The following is a 23,268-nucleotide window of genomic DNA, read 5'->3' on the forward strand; positions in this document are numbered from 1 at the left end:
ACAAGCGATTTTTTACATGGGAAATTACAGTATGTGCACTGTAGATAATGAGATTCGTTCCAGAGGAAACATTAGCTGCACATCTATCGGTGTCAGACTGCAGTTGAATCGTAATATTTAATTGTAGTTAGACTGTTAAATATTCTTGTGAGTCTTGTATGTATTTGACGATCTGTAGACAATTTTTGCAGGGTTTAACTGTCAGTGCAATGTAGCGATCTGTGCAAAATAATTTTGTCTCTGAAAGTCTCGTCTGCAGGAAACAGTGGCAGATGGTGCTCCCAGACGAGCAGTTTTACAGGTAAGTTCACTGGTGGACAGGATCTCCTGTTAGGAATGTGCCCTGGGAAGCATTGCAACATCTCTAGGTGGTGGACTGAACTGCAGCTATGTGTCATCACACCAGCAATGGTGCCTAGGTGAACACGTATTTCGGTAGGAATTTCTCAAGTGCAAAGTATGAAAGAGATGACAGCGTCTCATACTCACAGAGCCCAAACTATTGTGTCATAGCTTCGCTGGGAGTGCCAGTGCAGCGTCAGGTGTCAGGTGGTGGGATGTGTTTTTATTATTAGCAATCTTTTATTTAAACTATAGTCCATCTAAATATATACTCTGCTAGCCACCAAGCGGTGCGTGGTCGAGGGCACTATTCACACCAAAGTTATATTTCCCTCCTTCTGTTCCACTCTCAGTTTGAGTGTGGGAAAAACGTCTGTCTGATCACCTCAGTATGAGCTCCAATTTCCCTTATCTTTGAATGGTGATCATTGTTCGATATGAAAGTTGGTGGTAATAATATATGCTCTGCATCCTCGTCAAAGGTAGGATTTTGAATTTAGTGAGCAGCCCTTCCATTTAGTGCGTAGTCTATCTGCAAGTGTGTTCCACTTCAAATTTTCAATGAGATTTGTAACACTCTCGTGATGGTTAGAGGTACCAGTCACGAATCTTGCTGTTCTTCTCTGAACCTTCTCAATCTCTTGAATCAGAACCCTGGTAAGAACCCCCATACATAGAAACAATACTCAAAGACCAATAGGATGCCACAAATTACAAACAACTACACCATACATGTGAAGAATATCGATTTAATTAATTTGCATAAATTTTTTATGTCAATGTGGTATTAGCGGTACAGTAGTTAAGGGGAGGCAGTGTATGCGTGGGTGACATGGAGCAGAGCAGCAGGTTAATTGCAGCACACTAAGTTAATTTGAATACTTTTTATGTGAAACGCAGTTCAATAGTTTAAGGGGATGGGGATGACAATGAAAACCATTTAACAGAACAACAGGTTAAGTGCCGACAAAGGGCCAAACATTAGGTTAAGCAACCAGAGTACAGTGCTGAACATTACGTTACACAACATGTTTTCCCCATGTAATTGATTATTACAAGACCTAGATGTTTCTAAACAGCAGAGAATGATGAGCCAGAGAAATCCAACCCCCACAAACTGAATTTCTTATAAATAAACAATATACCTTTTCCATATATTCCATAAATTTTCTTAATTGTTTAAACAATATTCCATACAGAGCAATCAAATACCCTCCAAATGATCGATCAACTGAGTCTTTTTCCTACCAATTCCTAGAAAGAGGTGTTGGTTGGGTGAATTAGGTCAGTGCAGGTGCTCTTTTTTCCTGCCATTTTCTTAGGTATGTTGCATTATCCTGTTGCAATTTGAACTTCCCACCATTTTTTTGTGGGAAGAGGAGGGGTGTTAGGTTAGCAGAGGTAGCCCAATTGACCTATCTTCCCGTCGAAATTCCAACTTCCCACCAGGTGGTGTGTGGCACATCCGTCATCAACTAATATCACAGACGCCATCTTAGATGACATCATGCGCTGTGTACTTTAGTACACGTTAGTGCACGTTAGTACCTGTTAGCCTGCTAACATGGGTTGGTAATGGGATGTGGCAGTTGGTTGAGGTTCGTGGTGGAGACTTTAACTATTTCCTTGCAAGTCCAAGTGAGCGTGGCCCTCGAGAAAAAATGACAAAATTTGAGTTTCCCACCTGCAAGGGGGGAATGGCACTTTTTGAATTTCCGCCGCCGCCATCTTAGGTAACGGTACGTGCGCCATGATGGCCCCCATCGTGAATTTGCGATGGGAGCCCCATCAGTATGTCTGTGACGTCACAGGTCTAATGGTACTTGTGTCATCATGTGAAATAGTAGTGACAGGGGCTATTCCAATAACTCAGACCTCAAAGTGTACCTGTAGCAGTGAGGGGGTGGGGGAGTTAGTGTGGGTGGGGAGGGGGACAATAGGTTAACTGCAGTGACATGGAAAACCACTTAACAGGACAATAGGTTAAGTACCTGTCAATCAAAGGAGAACAATAGGATTGCCTCTGAATGCATACTGCCCACGATGTAGGTAACCTGCACTAACAAAATGCGTCAGCATCCCCTTCCTGAGGGGGAAGGGGAGTGGGAGGGGCTGGAAGGGACAATAGGTTAAGTGCCGCAACATGGCAAAGCATTTAGCAGAATAATATGTTAAGTACCTGTCAAACAAAGGAGAACAATAGGTTTCCCCCTGAGTGCATACCTGCCTCTGATGTAGACAACCTGACTACCCCTCTGTCCCGCTACTGACATGGTGCATGGTGCTCTATAAAATTTCCAACTTTGTTTGGGAACATTACTGCATGAACGACTGCAAATGGTCTCCAAGTAGCCGAACGAGACCGTTTCCAGTCATTTATCAGTCCAGATGGACCAGAGGACCCTGTTCATTCCATTACGGAGCCACCATCAGCTTGCACACTGCCTTGTTGGGAACTTGGGTTCACGGCTTTATGGTGTGTGGTCTACACTCAGACCCTACCATCAGCTCCTACACAATGAAATCGGGAAACATCTGAAAAGGCCACAGTTTCCCTTACTCTAGGGCGCAACCAATACGGTCACTAGCGCAGGAGCAGTAGCAGCATCTTCTACTATCGTTCCCCATTGACAACAAATTGCATTGCACTTTCCTAACGGATACGTTCGTCTTACGTCCAACACTGATTTCTGTGGTTGTTTCACACAGAATTGCTTGCCTGTTAGCACTGACAACTCTACGCAAACAGTGCTGCTCTCGGTGGTTGAGACCATCGGCCACTGTGTTGTCCGTAATGAGAAGTAATGCCGGATATTTGGTATTTTTGGCACACTCTCTTGGAACTGTCAATCTCGGAATATTGAATTCTCTAACGATTTCCAAAATGCCTATGCGTCCAGATCCAACTAGCATTCCGTGTTCAGAGTCTGGTGATACCTGTCATGCGATCGTAATCGCGTAGAAACCCTTCTCACGTGAACTGCCTGATTACAAATGACAGCTCCACCAAAGCACTCCCCTTTTAAACTTCGTGTACGTGATACTGTTGCCGTTTGTGCATGTGCATATCGCTACCCCCAGACTTTTGTCACCTCCATGTATAACACTGTAATTCATCGTAATTCATCACAATAAACGACTTTTATTTGAGCAAAATGTTCTAGTGACAGACCGACACACAATTTTAATTTGCCGTGAAGTTTCATACCAGTGCACCCTCCAGTGCTGAAAGTAAATACTTTGCGGATACCTCTACATCACACGTGAGCTGCACATGATCTGGCACGCTGAATTAACTTGTTTTTAACTTTTAACGTCGCAACTTTTTTTGTTACAGACGACCTCTGTTGAATCATGACCTACTGTCCTACCACGAACGGTTCCTCTCCTTCAGGGACGACTTTACTGCGCTGTGCGTCGCTCGACATCGACGGGCGTCACAAATGTTTGGTCTCGCCGACGCACTGTATTCCTTCTATTATTACAACTGGTTCTTCGACCTACAGTTTGTAGGTGACATCGAGAGTTTAGGTAAGAATAATTTTCTCAGTCAGCCACTTCATTTTTGTGCACTGGTGACTCCCTACTGTATTCCAGGTCGAGGACTGAGCCTCGTAAACAGCTAATGATGTGTGGTTTCACATTTTCCGTAATTTCCCATGTGACCTGCGTTAACTACTGGTGTGCTTTTCATTGCTGGTTCCTCGACTGGTTGGCAACTCTCCCCCTAGTTCTATTGCAAGCTGATTACTCCAGTTCGACGTATCTATAGACTCCTGCCCAATAGGATGTAAAAACCTACATATAGCAAATATTACAGTGTTTGGAAGAGATAAAAAGAATCACTTTAAATGTTACAGAAACGTCACTGGAGCGTCGGTTCCCCACTAGGCGTCCGTGAATTTCGCGACGCTGGTGATATTCACAGACGTTGTTAACACTGCTGCTTGACTAGTATGGTTTTAGAGACGTTGCTGAAAACGTCGCGCAATTACATTTACCCATTGCTGCCATCGCCATAGCAATGCCCAATTCCATCAAAACAACCAACTGACTCGTGTTCACTAATGCGCCAAAGGAACTGGCATAGGTATGTGTATTCAAATGCAGAGATATGTAAACAGGCAGAATACGGCGCTGTGGTCGGGAACGCCTATATAAGACTACAAGTGTCTGGAGAAGTTGTTAGATCGGTTACTTGTGCTGCAATGACAGATTATCAAGATTTAAGTGAGTTTTAAAGTGGTGTTACAGTCGGAACAATGGACACAGCATTTCCAAGGTAGGGCTCAAGAGAGGATTTTCCGATACGAGCATTTCAGTGTACCGTGAATATTAGGAATCTTGTAAAACATCAAATCTCCGACATAGCTGCGGCCCAAAAAGATCCTGCAAGAACGTACCAACATCGACTGAAGACAATCGTTCAACGTGACGGAAGTGCAACCCTTCCGCAATTTGCTACATATTTCAATGCTGGGCCATCACCAAGTGCCAGCGTGCGTACCATTCAATGAAACCTCATCGATACCGGCTTTCAGAGCTGAGGCCCCAATCATGTACCCTTGATGAATGCACGACACAAAGCTTTATGCCTAGCCTAGGCCTGTCTATACCGACATTTGAGTCTTGATGACTGCAAATATGTCGCCTGGTCAGACGAGCGGATGGACGTGTACGGGTATGGTGAGAACCTCATGAATCGGTGGACACTGCATGGTCGCAGCGGTCTGTTGAAGCTGGTGTAGGCTCTGTAATTGTGTGGAGCGTGTGCAGTTGGAGTGATGTGGGACCCCTGATACGTCTAGATTCATTAACCAAATGAAAAATCAACTCTTCTGGAGTGTCTATCGTTGCCCCATACACCGAAGGCTTCATGTCCCTCAGTACGAGATCAGCAGCATCCTGAAAACAATATTCATCACACAGCCATCTGAACATGGTCTCTGAACACAGATTACGTCAAAACTTCATGGACAGCTAGCGGGATAACGGTACGTCTGTGAGAGTTCTGTCACATGAGAGAAACTTTTCTTATCATCTTCGCTGAACAGTGTAAAGCTTTGCATACACAGTTCTTTTGAGACCGAACAAAAGGCTGGTTTTAAATATGTTTGTTTTCTGTAGCTCAACAGCTACAGATATAAATTTTTTGCTAAGCACTGAACTGCTGTGGACGAGCTAAATCGTCGTGTTCCGCTGCACCACAGTTACTGAGTGTGGAGTCTTGTACCGCAAGGAAGCAAGGGAGCAGACGTTGTTATGGATGGTTGGTATCCTCTTTCTACACTACAAATGCACACGTGGACTAATATGGTTCTTTATTTACATGAACAGACTTTTACTTAATTTCGATAGAGTTCATGTGTTTTGGTACAAGTTCATCAGTAATAGTCCTCTTGCACGCAATATCGGTAACCTTGATATTACAAACTTTAGTGTCATTGCTAGTCCCACTATAGTTAACAATCTGGTCACAATGTACTGTCATAGGCTGTGATGTGCTCTGCAAATGTACTGACAGATGCCAAACAGGAGTTTGAGTTTGTGAGTGAGGCCTAGAGGGCATTGGCGACATCTTGCTTGTGGGTGTGCCTTTGGCCTCTCTCGTGACAGGCGCGCTTGATTCAGCGTGCGGGCGTTCTCAATAAAAATGTGATAATGTGAATGGATGGCCCTCAACTATGTACCCTACGACAGAGTTGCAATATGAAAAGTTTTGGCTGGTTTCGTTGTCTAGGAGCTGGGATACGTAGTTGTCGCATTACAGGCCAAATACAGCTGAGTCTACAGTATACAATATGGATGTACACATGAATCGAATGGTCGAAGCTTCCTATGACTCAACAACTGCGAATTTAGGACGTAAAAAAAACGTTTATAAATGAAGCATTGCAATTAAATAAATCTGCAGATTATCTTAACGACTTTAAATGATGAGTACGACAGTAGAAGTTCTTTTGACAGTGTGGTATATATTTCTGGAGAACACTTATTGGTGTCGATGGTCCAATAATTAAATAAAATATAAGTTGAATAACAGGAAAACAATAGATTCCTACTGCACGTAATTAGTTATGAACGACAACATAGCTCGTGAGATATTCACTTCTACAGGCACACTACGTCTTCACTGTAGAAGCCACGGAAATCTCACAAGTGCAAACGTCGGCATTCCGAAGCATTTCTATCTGTGGCGACCAGGCGCAAACCGCTGCCCACTCTCCAAGTCTCTGCCTCGACTGCCGCGTCAAGCACCTCCCCCGTGTCCTCTGCCGTACCCCTCTCCCACTTCCATCGAGTCTCCCCATTCACGAGCGCTGTGATTGGCTAGAGCGCTCCCGCCATGTCTTCAAGCCAAAGTACGCTCACAAACATCAAACACTCTCGAAATACTGGATTTACATCTAAATAACTTGAAATTAAATAAATATTCCTACGGCTGGACTATAAACAAGCTCTAACATCCATTATTAAATACGTCAACAAATTATATAAACATATATCAAAGGAATAGCGAGCCAAAGTAACCCAGTAGCCTAATGTCTCCGTGCTTTCTAAAACACGGTAAATAATTGACCATTTTCTTCACGAATAGCATATATCGGATTTAAACAAAGACATAGATGAATAAATATATTTATAAGCATGCTGTGGAGTACTTATGGCCTGCACTATCTATAGTAATCGGCTATTTTTACCTCCAATAACTCATGTACTATTGACTTTAGATGCCTGTAATTCATGGGACTTTAGGTTTAATCTAGTAGCTTTCTAAAGACACGTCGATCGACGAAATCGAATGAAGGGTTTAAATTTTGGAAATTCACTGCTGGGTGTTACTTGTACAATTTACCCGCAGATACTAAACTTTAAACTAATAAAGATATTGAAAATCTAATTACAGCGTCAGAATCGTCGTGCAAATGATAGTAATTTACATGTTTCTTTTTGGGGTATCATGATTCATCTGGCTACTATTAATATCTATACAAACTGCGAAATGTCTCCCATGATGGTTTCACAAAGTCCGCCACCTTTGGCACTCTCGGCGTGCAAGCCTCTTTCACTGACGCAGCCTCACCGTGGAACTGCCAGCCTCGTGGCCGGGCTGCACCCCTCTTGCTTCGGCCAACGTCCGGCACAACGTGGTCGGCCTGCCGAGCGGTCCACGCGACCATGCCAACTCCGAACTTGGAATACTTTCAGGGCGCCACAATCCGCCTTTTAGAGGCGTCTACTATTGAACTTTGCATATCATCTTTGCCAATTGCTGTGCTGGCGACAGCTTACACCAGCACACTGAGGGCACGTGTAAGTGCGCTCCCTGGGATTTCCTAAAGCACTGTTGACGTATTTATGTGTCCCACTCTGCCGACCTCTCCCTGCTCCATAGCAGTTACTTCATCTCGATTAACAGAAAAGTTTCGATTATTCATCATACAAACAATGTACGTCTTTGAGTTCTGTCGTTTGCGTAAACCTTGTTTCACTATCTCGAACGGTTTATGAAATATTATGTTGATTACGATCACATCACTATGATGCACAGGGACGGAAATGAACGCATTTCACGGAAGTGTCCAACAGATATTAAAATCAATAACTGGAGGACGGAATGAGATAACGATCTGTTCTAAGTTTGAAATCAAATTTCCATATTTTATCTACATTTCCTATAATGCAACGAATGAAGTGAAATTAAACATACACACGGTTAATGCAATGTGTTATTAGTTATGGAAACTCTTCCATATTTCGTGCAATGTTTTACTTAATTTGACGTAGTGAAATATGACAAGAAGGAAATGAAATTCTGTACCTTATGGAGATGAGATGTCAAACGGTAGCATGTGCAAAGACGAAACTTCTTCACGCAATACTTTTCCAAAGATCGGATGATAAGTATTTCATGACAGCACAGGTATAATAATTTGGCCAGCAGTATCCACATTACACCCAGCACGTCTGAGACAGTAAAGTGTTAATATTGTAAATGCTGCAGTTATTTTAACGTTTCGTATATGATCTAAGTATAATATTTCTTATAATTTTCTATTTTTCATTAATGATTAATATTTTGATTTAAAATTGAATAGTTAATTATGGAATATAAATTGTTAATAATTTTCTTATAAATGTTGATTCTGTGAATCCTAATAATACTGAGAAAACTTTGTATGAATGATGTGTATAAACAGTAGTGTTGGTTGAAAAAATCATTTTAAAAGGTCAGTGTTGCTGCATTCTGCGCAAGGAAAGTACTGGATTGTACAGTATGATATGTTCATGATGAAAGAGGTGTTATGGTCGTTCTGACCGTTAGAAACTTAGTACCAGACAAGGGTTGCATGTATAACTAACTGATCACTGGCCTAAGGAGGAAGTGCAGTCGGATGTAGGTATGCCAATTCATACATGACTAGCTGCAAACTTTGCTGTGACATTCTGCTAATGCAGCACCTGCATAGTACCTCTAGGACAGTGATAAACATGAGTAATCATCAATATTAATATTGATATAATATACCTACAAAATATGTATAAGCCAATATTACCACCTAACTAGTGTATATGAAATCATATCAAAAGTGCTATCCTGACAGGGACACAAAATAAGACATAACTATTACTTTCACTTTACTGGAAATGAGATTTCTTGACAGGATCCAACTGCCTATCAAAAGATTCTGGCAGTGTCAATTAAATAAAATGTAAGGACTTACTGGAGACAGACCTGAGTGCCTGCCAAAACGTTGTACCAAGGTTTATCAAATAAAACGTAACCATTGAACTGAATGACTCGGTTTATGAACTATGACAATAAGAGATTTTCGAGCATTATCAGTTATATCCAACATGCTGGTTGCGGTGACCCAAATGCAAGTTCACTAGCATTGTAATGGGACACCATTAATGAGATTAATGCTCAATGGATTTAAAAGCGGCAATGGGAAACAATTTACCCACTGACTTCTTGTAGACAAGGGTAATCAAAATGAGTACCTTTGGTCTCCACTGGCCAACACCAGCTGAAGTAATATTCTTTTCAAACAATGCATAGCAATTAGGATCAGTATTTAAAGTAAAATCTTGATACTGATAGCTGTAGGAGTAGATTTCTAAGGAATTTCACACAAGATCATCTCAGTTGTCTACTTTTGAAACCTGAAGTTAAGCAAGTAATTACGAGATCACAAAACTTTAGAGTGAAGAAGTTCAATTACTGGGAGGTTTTCACAAAGCTACACTTACATCCTCTTCAACTTTACCAAAATCTACATTACTTTTAGGTAACCTATTTCACTCAATTTTGAACAAATTTTACTAGTTAATCGTCTTTCTTTTTTTTATAATCATTTCTAACAATCTGGACACTCAGAAATCATTGTTCAAACAGAGAGGATCCTGAGAGATATTTAGGTGAGGAACAGAATCAAGTTATGTACATAAATTTTGGTATGAGTTAACTTGTATTTGCACATACTAAATGTGCTGATCCATCACTTCATAATTCCTCTTCTCTGTTAATGTGATTGCCCAATATTGGTGGCGAGTATATGATGGCAGAGGGACTTGCCATTCGAATCGAATACTCTGTTATTTCTTCATGGAGGTCATCAGGTTATATAATACTTACAGGCCACAGAGCATTATATTAAATCCATTCATCCACCCAAGGCTTTGGCATAACAAATCCAAGCACTAAAAGCGTAACTCGACACCTGCACAGTTCACTTCCCGACCACTAGCTGCCAACTGTACAGTAGCTATCCTCCAACTGACTCTCATGTCCATCTTTTCACTCACACAAATCACATTTTGTACATGCTAAATAACTTCTGTTTAGAGGGGAACCACTCCATATTTTACCATAACATGGACCAAGAGAGCTAACTTTGGATCAGCAGTTACAAATATCAAGTTGTAGTGTACCCTTCTCCTCGGGGTTCTGCCGTGAAAAATATAAAATAGAAAATCTGATTGGGTTTGGAATTTTGGTGGTTTCAGTTACGGATAAGGGGAACTTCGTATTATTGATTGAGATCGTGCTGTAATTTGACCGTGCATGGCAGACCGGGTCGGCAACACTACAAAAAACGACTGTACGGAAATAGCATCAGAAACTAATTGAAATTTACCTTATAATCTTGTTAGATACGCAGTATTAATTACAATGTAGTCTTCATGGCTGCCCTCCTAATTTCTCTTGTAGGACGACCCATCTTTCACTTTTCTCCGTCTGTTGAAAACTTCTTCAAGTTGTCGCTGTCATGATCAATTTACAAATTTGATGATAACCACCTCGAGTCACTATTGAAACAACCTCGCTTTGTAATGTAATTTTAATTTCCACCCAAAAGCACATTCAACACATCGCCGAAAAATACACGTCTTTAGTATGAAGACAAGAGAGAGAGTCTAATCAATTAGTTGTTAAAAACAAAAACCTACGCAAAAGTAAAAAAAAAAGAACAAAATTATTTATAAAAATCGGTCGCTAGCGCAGCGCTCTTCTGCGTGCGCGATCATAAATTATATCTTTGTATTGACGGAGGCGCGGTAGTCAAAGTACCATTACAAAGTAAACATTTTTAAGTAAACATTGCATTTACCTGTATTAACAAATCAATACAAAATTACTTAACCAAAATCATCCATTTCCAAATACAACCAAAGCTATTAGTCAATGAAGAGAAAACATAGTACAACATATCAAGAGCACATACTAAAGAAAACACACTTTATGTAAAGCATAATAATCAGAAGAACAACATTACATAAGATCTTACTATGGTGTTACACATGCCCCATGTTTCATTGAGGTTTCCCAAACATCTATACCACTCAAGTAGTACTGGCTGAAAAAAAATTATTCCATCCAACTTTCGTTGGGTAAGAGAAAACATGTGACATACATACAGTAAATACACTAAGAAGAATCAAACATTTCTTCCAAAAGATTGTTCAAAAAGAAGCATATATATCATTTACTTTATGAATAACAGGTTTATCGTAAAACAGGACATCATTAACCATTATCATCTTATACAGAGACTGTCCAAATATTTTCTTTACTACAGAGAAAGTCATTTTAACATTATTATAAACAGACAAAAAAAATCCATCGTTAAACAGGACATCCTTAACCATATATTATCCATTAACAGACAACCAGTTCATAAAATAACCTACACATTTATGAAACAAGTATAGCATTCTGGAGAAAAGCAAATATACATATACTAAGACATACATTAACCAAACACAAAAGCATCCTACATTGCACATTTAATTAATAGCAATTCAAAACTTTTGTTCTAGAGAAGCACATAAACACTCTAATATATTTATTTAGAACCTAGCCTTAATTTCCACTGCCCTCATGTTACAACCAGACAGTCCATTTTTGGTTGATTGCACAGACATACCTATAGTTACATCAGATTTAATATTGTTTTTCACTGACTTCTATAGAAATAGTCAGTCCATTTCTGCAACTCATAATTAAAACATACACAACATTAATCCAGAAAATTCAGCTTATTTTGTTGCCTGCAATAACACTCGGCAAACCATGTCTGTAAACATTTAGGTACACAGAAACACGTACAAGTTTTCTTTAAAAAGGAAATATTTTAACTGCATTCTTGCCCCTGGTTGGCAAGTCTTTGTTATTGCCTGCTGCAATTGGCAGTCCTCTGTAATTAACTGTATTGTATTCTCTTTACTATTTTGGTTTGTTGCCCGACAACACATTTTTGGCATTTTATTTTATTTTATACTGCAGAAATTTTATCCTTGCAGTCCCCATTACATCATCTCCAGTATATATTACACATTTGGTTCAATATATCTTTTTATATTATACAGAATGTGAAACTTAAACACATATATTAGACACTGGTAACAAAAAACATTTCTTTTCAAATGACTACATCAGGTAGCGTAAACATCATAAACCTGTGAATTTAAATGTCATATGCGGGATTAAGTCAAGAATGAGATTTTTTCTATTCATTTGTCATTGCTTTTTCACACGCTTCTAGGTCATTACACATATCAACTCAGGAAATCATCTTATATTTTATTGCAAGTGATTTCTGTCAATTCCTGTGGTTTAGAAAAAGGAACATCTCACTTCTAACTCATACACATATAGTAGATACTTTTCCCTTGTTTTTGACAAACATTTTTCATCACCATTTTTATACAAAAACTTTTAGACATTAATCATACTAGAGTATCCATTGAAACTCTACTTTTACTTATTCCTGTACACCTTTCTTCCAAGAACTTTAGTCATTCATTTCCATTGCGTGCTTCTATTTCCTATTACAGTACCCACTTTACTTACAACATGTTTAGTCATTTTCTAGTGCATGTGTATTACTTATTTACTTCTTTATCCACAAACAATTACTGTATTTTGCATTTCTTTATCACATCCCTTTTGCATACACACATCTATTTATTCTGATATTTATTCTGATAGGGAAGAAGGAAAGATGATAGTAGAAGTTCTGAATGCTAGAAGAGGAAGATTGACAACAGGAAAAGAAAAGGAAATAGTATTGTCAATAACTTGAGTACCTGGTGTTTGCCAGACACCTAGCATTGCATAGAGTGCAGTGCCCTCTGAGGGTTTTGATTTCATTCATTATTTGTTTCTGTGGACATACTATTTTAGGTTAACAATGTTTGTAACTCCCAAAAGTTTTCTTGATCTAGGGTACAGAAGAAAATTAGCTCTGGGATGTGGAGTTCCTTGCACTTCAAATGGCCCATTGTAAATGTATTTAAATTTAGAAATTTCATCATTAATTTCACTAGATTTTTCATGTGTTTTCACCAGAACGTAGTCACCAAGTTTAAATTTAGTTGTTTTGAGGCACTTATTATGCCTTTTAGATCTAACAGCCACTTTCTCTTTCATTCTCCTCCTAACTAGTTCTTTTTGCTCATGCAAATTAATCCCTAAAACAGGTGGAAATTTCAAGATCTCTTCAATAACACTTTTGCTTTTATGGTTCAACAGAATTTATTTGGGTGTAAACCCCATTGTCTCATGGTAGAGAGTGTTCATGGCGTTTTCAAAATCTGTCACAAATCTGCCCCAGGCCTTGTGATTATGGTGGCAATAGGTTCTACCTAATCTTCCTAATTCCCACACATACCTTTCGACAGGGTTACTTGCAGGGTGGTAGGTAAAAATATATTTCACTTGTATACCATGTTATCTCATACCTTCTTTCCATATTTTAGAAATAAACTGAGGTCCATTATCAGATAGGACTGCTGTGGGTTTACCAATGGTGTTAAAATATTCATTCATTTTACTAAAGATTGCTTTTGCAGTAGCTTTTCTGATAGGGTATAACTTAATAAATTTAGAGAAAACTCCTAGAAATACCACAATATAAGACCTACTTCCTTATGTTTTAGGGAGAGAACCATACAAATCTACTGATAACAATTCCAAGGTGTCTTTTGGCACTGTGTTTTGCATATACCCTGGTTGGTCTGGATAGCAACTTGTGCCCTATGACACACATCACAAGATTTAATTCTGTCAGCAATTTGCTCGGTGGCACCCACATTAATCACAATTACATCACTTAATTTCTCAATACACTTTTTAGACCACAGTGCCCTAAGGCAAAATGGAAATAATCAATAACTTCATTTTCAAACTGCATAGGCCAATAAACTTTCCATTCCTGAGTACTTGCATCTTCCTCCTATACAATATTCCATTAAAGATCTTAAAAAATTTACTGATTTGTGGGAAGTTGGGGTTAATGAAATTTGTTTTAACAGATTTCCAGACCGCATACTTTTACAAATCTGTTCAGTTCTTTTTCTACCTGGAACGTCTTTGATACATCTCATGTGAAACTTACCATCTTTATTACATTCTTTCAGTAGGTTATTCATATCCTCTGGCAATGGAGATAAAGCATTGGCCACACGACTTTCAGTGCCTTGATATACAAAATTTCATAATCAAACTGTTGTAAGTACAGAGCTCATTAACTTAACCTGCCAGTAAATAATCGACAGTCTTTCAAAAAAGTTAAAGCTCTATGGTCATTATGAATAATAGTTTTGTGCCCCATAAGTAATTTCTAAATTTCTTTAAGCCCCAAATTATGGTTAAAGCTTCTTTCTTTGAAATAGTGTTATTTTTCTCATATTTAGTTAGAGCTCTACTAGCAAAAGCTATAGTTCTATGTTTTGCTTCCGCAAATTCTGTGCTTTCTTGAAAGATTTCAATACTAATCCCCTATGCGCTACTGTCTGTCATCATGTGGAATGGTTCACTTAAAATAGGATGATGTAAAATAGTTTCTCTTATTAACACAGTTTTCAAGTCTCTGAAGTCTTTCTGACATTCTGACGTCCAATTATATGCACTGTTTTTCTTTAGCAATCTGTTCAAATGTGTGCTATTAGAAGCTTACCCCTTCGCAAATTTGCGATAAAAACCACAAAGACCAAGAAATGCTTTCAGTTGTTTTCTGTTCTTAGGTGGAGAACACTTTTCAATTGCATTTAGCTTCTCTGGGTCCTTGCCAATCCCAGCTGTAGTTACGATGTGTCCTAAAAACTTAATCTCCTGTTTTACAAATTCACATCTCTTCAACTTCAAAGTCATTCCTCCTGCTTGAAGAGCAACGAGAGTTTTGTTCAATAGTTCACAATGTTCTTCCCAACTTTTAGTAGCAATCAACAAATCATCTATACAAACAGTTAATCTGGCACAAAGTTCTTTTTCTAACACAGTATCTAATGCTCTTATAAAAACTGAAACAGAAGTATTTAAACCAAAAGGTACAACTTTATACTGATAGCATTTCCCTGCAAACACAAATGCTGTGTGTTTCTGGGAATCTTTGTGTAATGATTATTTGCCAATATCCCGCAGTGAGGTCAAGACTAGTTATGTACATTACATTATGGAATTTTTGCAACAGATCACCCACGTTTTCTGGCCTGTCTACCTCTCTCCTGACAATCTTGTTCAGTGTTCATGCATGAATAACAACTTGCATGCCACTGTATTCCTTATTTACTATAATAAGTGGACTATTATATTTACTGTTGCTTCTTTCAATCACTCCCCATTCTAACATTCTGTGAATTTCGGCCTGTACCACTTCTTTCTTAGCTATTGGCACTGGATAGGGTCTTACACAGAACGGTTCATGTTCAACAGCATCGATATGGTATTCAAAGTTCGTGACAACACCTGGTTTATCAGAGAATACTTCCCTGTTGTTATTTAAAACAGCAAATAGTTCATCTTTCTGTTCACACAAGAGTTCTTGGATAGCATCAACAATTTCCTTAAAATTGTCAATTTTTTATTCATTCAGTATTAAATTTTTCACATGGTAGATTTCATATAAGTGGGACAAACCATCATTTTCAAATTCTATCTCTAGCATTATGGATTCTACTTTAGCACCATGTACATTGTCATTTTCTGTAAATTTAATTTCTAATGTATTAGGCTCCCTATTAATTTTAACAATTCCATTACGACAATCTAAAAACACTTTTTCTTTGTCCAGTCAATCAATACCCGAAATCATCTCAGCACTTAATTCAGGTACCACTAAAATGTCATGTTCAAATTTCTGTCCTTGCATTTTAAATTCAATCAGTACATTTTTCCAAATGGGTTTACTGGACTTGCCAGCAGCTCCTACAATCTTCACTCCACTCACAGACATTATTACTAACCCTGGCTTACTTGAAATATGTTCAAAAAATGATTCTGATACAGCACAAATTTGTAATCCTATACCCAAAAATACTTGCAACTCAATATTATAAACATTACTGGGGATAATGGTTTTGTTTGACAGTTCTAGAATCTTTCACCTCCTGTTCTTCCCACAATAAATTATGTTCAACCATTATGTCCTTCCAGGAAATGTTACCTACTTATTTCTGTTGTATACTGGGTGGCTTTTTACGTTTCTTGATCTCTATATCTCTAGCGATCTTTAACAGTTCTCGTCCCTCTATGATTTCATCAGGTAGTTCTTCTGGTTCCTGCAATTCAAATTCTTTCATGAGATTAATTAAAGCATGCCCCAGCATAGTATCACCAGTGGCTCCTTCGGTTTTGCTTCACATTCTGGATTCTGTTTGGAAAGGATGTCACTCATTCTTTTGTATCGTCTTTCGGTAAATGTGTACTCACTTTCCTCTACCTCCGAGAATTCATTCCCATCTAAATCTATTCATTTCTAGTTTCTTGTCCATTTTAGTTAATATTATATTCAGATATCTTTCACTTTCAATCTTAGATAACTTTCTGCTATTTACTCTTTCAAATTGGCTGCAAGTTCGTGCCGCTGGACGTTTTATGCTCACTTTACTTTTGTAAAACACGTAATACTGCAAAGCTGTAAAATCAACAACGTCCTGCCACAGGGGGCCACATATAACATTAACTGCCTACTCGTGTGCCATCTATTTACCAAATTTGGTTTACTATACCCTATCCATTTGCACACTGAGACTGTCACAGACCTTATGAAAGAGCCCTTCCAATCATTCTTCCTACTTGGAGACTTTAATGTCCTAAAAATCCTGTGCAGATCAATCTCTACTTGTCCTCTCCGTCGCGTTTCGGAGAGCTTTCTGATGTCTCACGAGCTGCAGATCTACAACACAGGCACTCCCACTCCTTTCTGTGCTGCCACTGGGTCACTGTGAGCCAGCGACCTCTCTTTCTGCTCTCCAGGCTTCGCAGACCAGGTTCAGTGGGAAGTCACTGACGATCTTCACTCAGTGACCGCATCACAGTCTGCTTTCATCTACTGGATGGAGCATTACCTGCACAGAAGCCACCAAAATTGTTGGTCAGTAGGGCTAACTGGATGCTTTTCGTCCATCTGGCTGTGTCTGAAGACTGCAACAGTGTCAACGAATAGGTGGACCACATCACACGATAGATCCATCACACCACTGACTTATCAATCCTAAGGTCCTGTTGCTTGTTGGACTGGTGTGTGTCGCTCAGCAATCCAGGACGGGCGTACAGTTAGCTCTTCAACGATTTACGTACAGCCCAGCAGCAAACAATCTCACAGCCTATCAGGTCACGAGAGCCAATACTTGACACATCATTAAGGAGAGCAAGAAAACGGCGTACCAAGCGTTTCTGGACTTTGTCAACCATTCCACTTCTTCTGCAAAAGTACTGGAACCCATTGAGGGTTTCTGGCAAACACAGTCGTCTACCAATAACACCAGTGCTGAAAAAGAAGTGTCTCCAAGCTATACCCAGAAACATCACTCAAACTCTGGCAGATCATTTTGCAGCGACTACTGCTGATGCCAGCCTTCACAAGCTGTGAAGGGAAGACCCTCGAGCGAATAGTTAACCGTCGTTTGGTCTGGCTGTTAGAAACCAGGCAACTGCTTAGCCACTCTCAGTGTGGATTCTGGAGGTTTCGATCCACTGTTGTCAACCTGACTCTACTAGAGGTGGCTATTCAGCAGGCCTTACTATGTAGACAGCACTGTCTTGGCATATTCTCCGATATCGGCAAGGTGTACAACACTACATGGAGATAAAGTATTCTCGTGCAACTCCACGAATGGGGCTTTCATGGTCATCTCACCATCTTCATATGGTCCCTCATGTCTAAGCGCTTTTTTAGGTCTTGATTTCGTAACACGCTGTTGGAATGTTTTGAGCAAGGGAATGGTGTTCCTAGAGGAATGTTTTGAGATTTAACCTCTTTTTTTTTTTAGCGATAAACAGTATCACATATACAGAAAGGAGCCTTGTACAGTGCTTCTTAACTGTGGACAATTTTGCTGTTTCATGTTCCTCCTCCAGAAGTGCTACGGCGACCCACCAGTTGCACTTAGAGTGCGGAAGTTAGGGAGGTGGGCTGCAAAGACAGGTTTTCAGTTTTCTGTAGATAAGAATTTTAATTATTCTCATTGTAATTTTAATTTACCTGACTTGCATGTGAGGGATACAAGTCGACATTTTTAAGACTCAATCAAGTTTCTGGGCCTCAGTTTTAACTCCAAATTTTCGTGGTTGCCACACCTGTGAGACCTGAAAGCCAGAACCCAGAAGGCACTGAATATTGTAAAGTGCCTTAACCAAAGGTCTAGGGTGTGAGACAGGGTGTGTCTGCTCCAGTTTTATAGGACTGTTGCGTGTTCGTGGCTATACTATGGATGCACAGTGCACAGGTCAATGAGGTCTTTTTACCTGAAGATTATTGACGCATAAGGATATTAGGATGGCCAGATGCGCTTACAGAACCAGCCCCATACCCAGTCTCTGTGCTAAGGTTGGGAAACCGCCACTCACCATCTAGCGACACCTCCTCATGGTGAATCAGGCATGAAAGTTTCTTGTAGCTCCAACTTCACATGCGTACGATACCATTGCTCCTCCACCTCTGGAATGCCTTTTCTCCATGAGCAACATGGACATCTGGACACTAGGTAGGGCATGTGCTATAGTCACCTGGTGTGGAGCAAGTGCAACCCGAAATCCAGGGTTTTAACAGTCTGCTACCCTGATTACTGTAGAGGTCCAGAGTAACTTTAGATTTAGTGTTAGTATAGCAGATGTAGCACTCCAAAGGACTTTGTTAATGGTCACCAAACCATTATAACTGTCTTTATGGACGGGTCGAAACAGGGGGACACTGTTGGTTGCACTATTGTTTTCTCTGTTTGTGTACTCAATGTCTGACTGCCTTGCAAGTTTTTTTGTCTTTGATGCAGATTGACATGCGACCTTGCAGGCACTGTAGCAGACGAGATGTGCTTAACGTCATAAATTTCTTGTCTTGTCTGATTCGCTGAGTGTTCTTCACTCTCTACAACGTTTGTACCCAGTAGCTAAAGTAGTGCACAATATCCAGGACGTCCTCCTCCTACTACAACGGCAGTGGAAGGAGAAGTCAGTCTGCTGAGTGCCAGGGCATGTGGATATTGCTGGAAACGATAGGGCAGGTCTAGCAAGCAGGGAGGCGTGCCGCGCTGCTGAGTTGGCGCGGTGTGCCATCCACCTGCCTGCTGTCTCCTTGCTTTTGGGTCGGTGGGAGGATGAGCGGCTGCCCAGTCGTCTTCACACAGGCCACAGCCCTGTGACACGTGGCTTCCTGCTCCGGTGAGGACTCCGTCCATTGTGTAGTACTTGTGGCATACAGATCATGGTGCGCCAGATTTTATCACACTGTGTTTTATTCTCCGACCAGTGGGCAGCGACTGATTTACTGATAGATCTGCCCTCCGTTTTAATTAACGTTCAAACGAATGTGATGAGAGTCTTATGGTTTTGTAATTTGTCAACTATGTTTCCGAAAATTTTAGGGAGATGATTTTAACGTATTAATTGTGTGCCCAGCTAACCCATCTTTTTCGTATGTGGTCAGCCAATCAGATTTCTTAGAGTCTCTTTTTTTAGCTCACCTGTCGTTTTATTTCCGTTTTAATCCCAGATATAGCACCTTTCACCCTTTATCCGTTGTCTTAACTGGTGCGAGACAGAGTGCTTGTGTGGTCAACGCGAGTGAGGTAGGAGAGAGAGGATGAGCGTCACTCTAAAGCTTTCCTCCTCACTGTGTGATACCATTTTCTTAGTTTTATCCACATTTGTTTCTTTTAATGTGAGTAAGGGTGCTGATAATCTCGCTGTTGACCGACCGTAAGCTCCAGACACACACACACACACCTGCAGCAGTTACTGAGATTAGCGTTCACATATAGACAGATAAACGTGCCATGGTAATCGCATGGTTTTCACTCAGGCAAGGGCTTTAATTTATCAATGCTCAGGAAGTTTGCACTAAAAATTTACAGATGATATACAAAAACCTATTTCGTGAACCTGTCTCTCTGTTAGTGGAAATTGCGCCAAAATCTCTACAGTAGAGCCTGAGATTAGGCTTCGCTTCAGACTCCAAAATGCGGCTAGAGACTATAAAAAATAACACTTGTTGTTAACACTCTTGGGCGAGAGACGGCAGGTCGCAACTAGTCGCTCCAAGCAGCAGTCAGATTCTTTATTCATTAACTTCGGCCTAAATCCTTTCATTATCAAATATTTTTTAATGTGGTCATATGTTGGTGACCACAATGTTTGAATGTGAGCAACTCTTTTGCGAAAGGATTTCATTCCAGATTTGATATATTATTAGTTCTCTGAAATTCATGTTACAACGCGCATTAACATCGACAAAGGGCAACATTGATATCAAACGCTCACTCTCACAACATCATCATCATCATTTAAGACTGATTATGCCTTTCAGCGTTCAGTCTGGAGCATAGCCCCCCTTATAAAATTCCTCCTGATCCCCTATTCAGTGCTAACATTGGTGCCTCTTCTGATGTTAAACCTGTTACTTCAAATTCGTTCTTAACCGAATCCAGGTACCTACTCCTTGGTCTGCCCCGACTCCTCCTACCCTCTACTGCTGAACCCACGAGTCTCTTATGTAACCTTGCTTCTCCCATGCGTGTAACATGACCCCACCATCTAAGCCTGTTCGCCCTGACTGCTACATCTATAGAGTTCATTCCCAGTTTTTCTTTGATTTCCTCATTGTGGACACCCTCCTGCCATTGTTCCCATCTACTAGTACCTGCAATCATCCTAGCTACTTTCATATACGTAACCTCAACCTTGTTGATAAGGTAACCTGAATCCACCCAGCTTTCGCTCCCATACAACAAAGTTGGTCGAAAGATTGAACGGTGCACAGATAACTTAGTCTTGGTACTGACTTCCTTCTTGCAGAAGAGAGTAGATCGTAGCTGAGCGCTCACTGCATCAGCTTTGCTACACATCGCTTCCAGTTCTTTCACTATGTTGCCATCCTGTGAGAATACGCATCCTAAGTACTGGAAACCGTCCACCTGTTCTAACTTCGTTCCTCTTATTTGGCACTCAATCCGTTTATATTTTTTTCCCACTGACATTACTTTCGTTTTCGAGATGCTAATCTTCATACCATAGTCCTTACATTTCTTATCTAGCTCTGAAATATTACTTTGCAAACTTTCAATCGAATCTGCCATCACAACTAAGTCATCCGCAAATGCAAGACTGCTTATTTTGTGTTCACATATCTTGATCTCACCCAGCCAGTCTATTGTTTTAAACATATGATCCATAAATACCATGAACAACAGTGGAGACAGCCTTGTCTTACCTCTGAAACTACTCTGAACCATGAACTCAATTTACCGTCAACTCTAACTGCTGCCTGACTATCCATGTAAAGACCTTTAATTGCTTGCAAAAGTTTGCCTCCTATTCCATAATCTCGTAGAACAGACAATAACTTCCTCCCAGAAACCCGGTCATATGCCTTTTCTAGATCTATAAAGCATAGATACAATTCTCTGTTCCACTCATAACACTTCTCCATTATTTGCCGTGAGCTAAAGATCTGGTCCTGACAACCTCTAAGAGGCCTAAACCCACACTGATTTTCATCCAATTGGTCCTCAACTAATACTCGCACTTTCCTTTCAACAATACCTGAGAAGATTTTACCCACAACGCTGATTAAAGAGATACCTCTGTAGTTGTTACAATCTTTTCTGTTTCCATGTTTAAAGATTGGTGTGATTACTGCTTTTGTCCAGTCTGATGGAACCTGTCCCGACTCCCAGGCCATTTCAATTATCCTGTGTAGCCATTTAAGACCTGACATTCCACTGTATTTGATGAGTTCCGACTTAATTTCATCCACCCCAGCTGCTTTATTGCACTGCAATCTATTGACCATTTTCTCCACTTCCTCAAATGTGATCATATTTCCATCATCATTCCTATCCCATTCTACCTCGAAATCTGAAACATTGCTGATCGCATTTTCACCTACATTGAGCAACTCTTCAAAATATTCCCTCCATCTGCCCAAGGCATCCACAGGATTCACCAACAGTTTTCCTGACCTGTCCAAAATACTGGTCATTTCCTTCTTACCTCCCTTTCGAAGACTGCTAATTACACTCCAGAATGGTTTTCCAGCAGCTTGACCCATAGTCTCCAACCTGTTTCCAAAGTCTTCCCAAGATTTCTTCTTGGATGCTGCAATTATCTGTTTGGCTTTGTTTCTTTCTTCAACATAACTTTCTCTGTCTACTTGAGTTCTAGTATGTAGCCATTTTTGATACGCTTTCTTTTTCCTTTTACAGGCTTCCTTGACTGTGTCATTCCACCAAGCTGTTTGCTTCGTCCTACCTTTACACACTACTGTTCCAAGACATTCTTTAGCCACTTCTAGTACTGTGTCCCTGTACCTTGTCCATTCCTTTTCCAATGACTGTAATTGACTACATTCAACTAACTGGTACCTTTCTGAGATCGCTGTTATGTACTTGTGCCTGATTTCCTTATCCTGAAGTTTCTCCTCTCTTATCCTCCTACATATGGACCTGACCTCCTGCACTTTCGGCCTCACAATCCCAATTTCACTGCAGATTAAATAATTATCAGTGTCATCAAAGAATCCCCTGAATACACGTGTGTCCCTCACAGTCTTCCTGAATTCCTGATCTGTTATTATATAGTCAATGACAGATCTGGTTCCCCTGCCTTCCCAAGTATACCGGTGAATGTTCTTATGTTTAGAAAAGGAGTTTGTGATTACTAAGCCCATACTGGCACAGAAATCCAAGAGTTGTTTCCCGTTCCTGTTGGCCTCCATATCCTCTCCAAACTTACCCATAACCTTTTCGTACCCTTCTGTTTGATTTCCAATCCTGGCATTAAAATCACCCATGAGCAGAACACTGTCCTTGTCCTTTACTCTAACAACTACATCACTGAGTGCCTCATAAAAACTATCCATCTTATCTTGATCTGTCCCTTCACAATGCGAATATACTGACACAATCCTAATTTTCTTGCTAGAC

General features: G+C 40.1%; 1 protein-coding gene across 1 annotated transcript in view; it reads left to right on the forward strand.

Moving 5' to 3' along the window:
• The window catches only part of LOC126426638 (uncharacterized), a 115,185-nt gene that overhangs the window by 63,471 nt on the left and 28,446 nt on the right, over nt 1–23,268 (forward strand). Inside the window, exon 6 of the mRNA XM_050088525.1 lies at nt 3,680–3,873. Within this exon, the coding sequence (XP_049944482.1) occupies nt 3,680–3,873 (194 nt within the window). The remainder of the gene's footprint in view (nt 1–3,679; nt 3,874–23,268) is intronic.

This window comes from Schistocerca serialis, chromosome 11, assembly GCF_023864345.2.
Source record: "Schistocerca serialis cubense isolate TAMUIC-IGC-003099 chromosome 11, iqSchSeri2.2, whole genome shotgun sequence".
NCBI lineage: Eukaryota > Metazoa > Arthropoda > Insecta > Orthoptera > Acrididae > Schistocerca > Schistocerca serialis.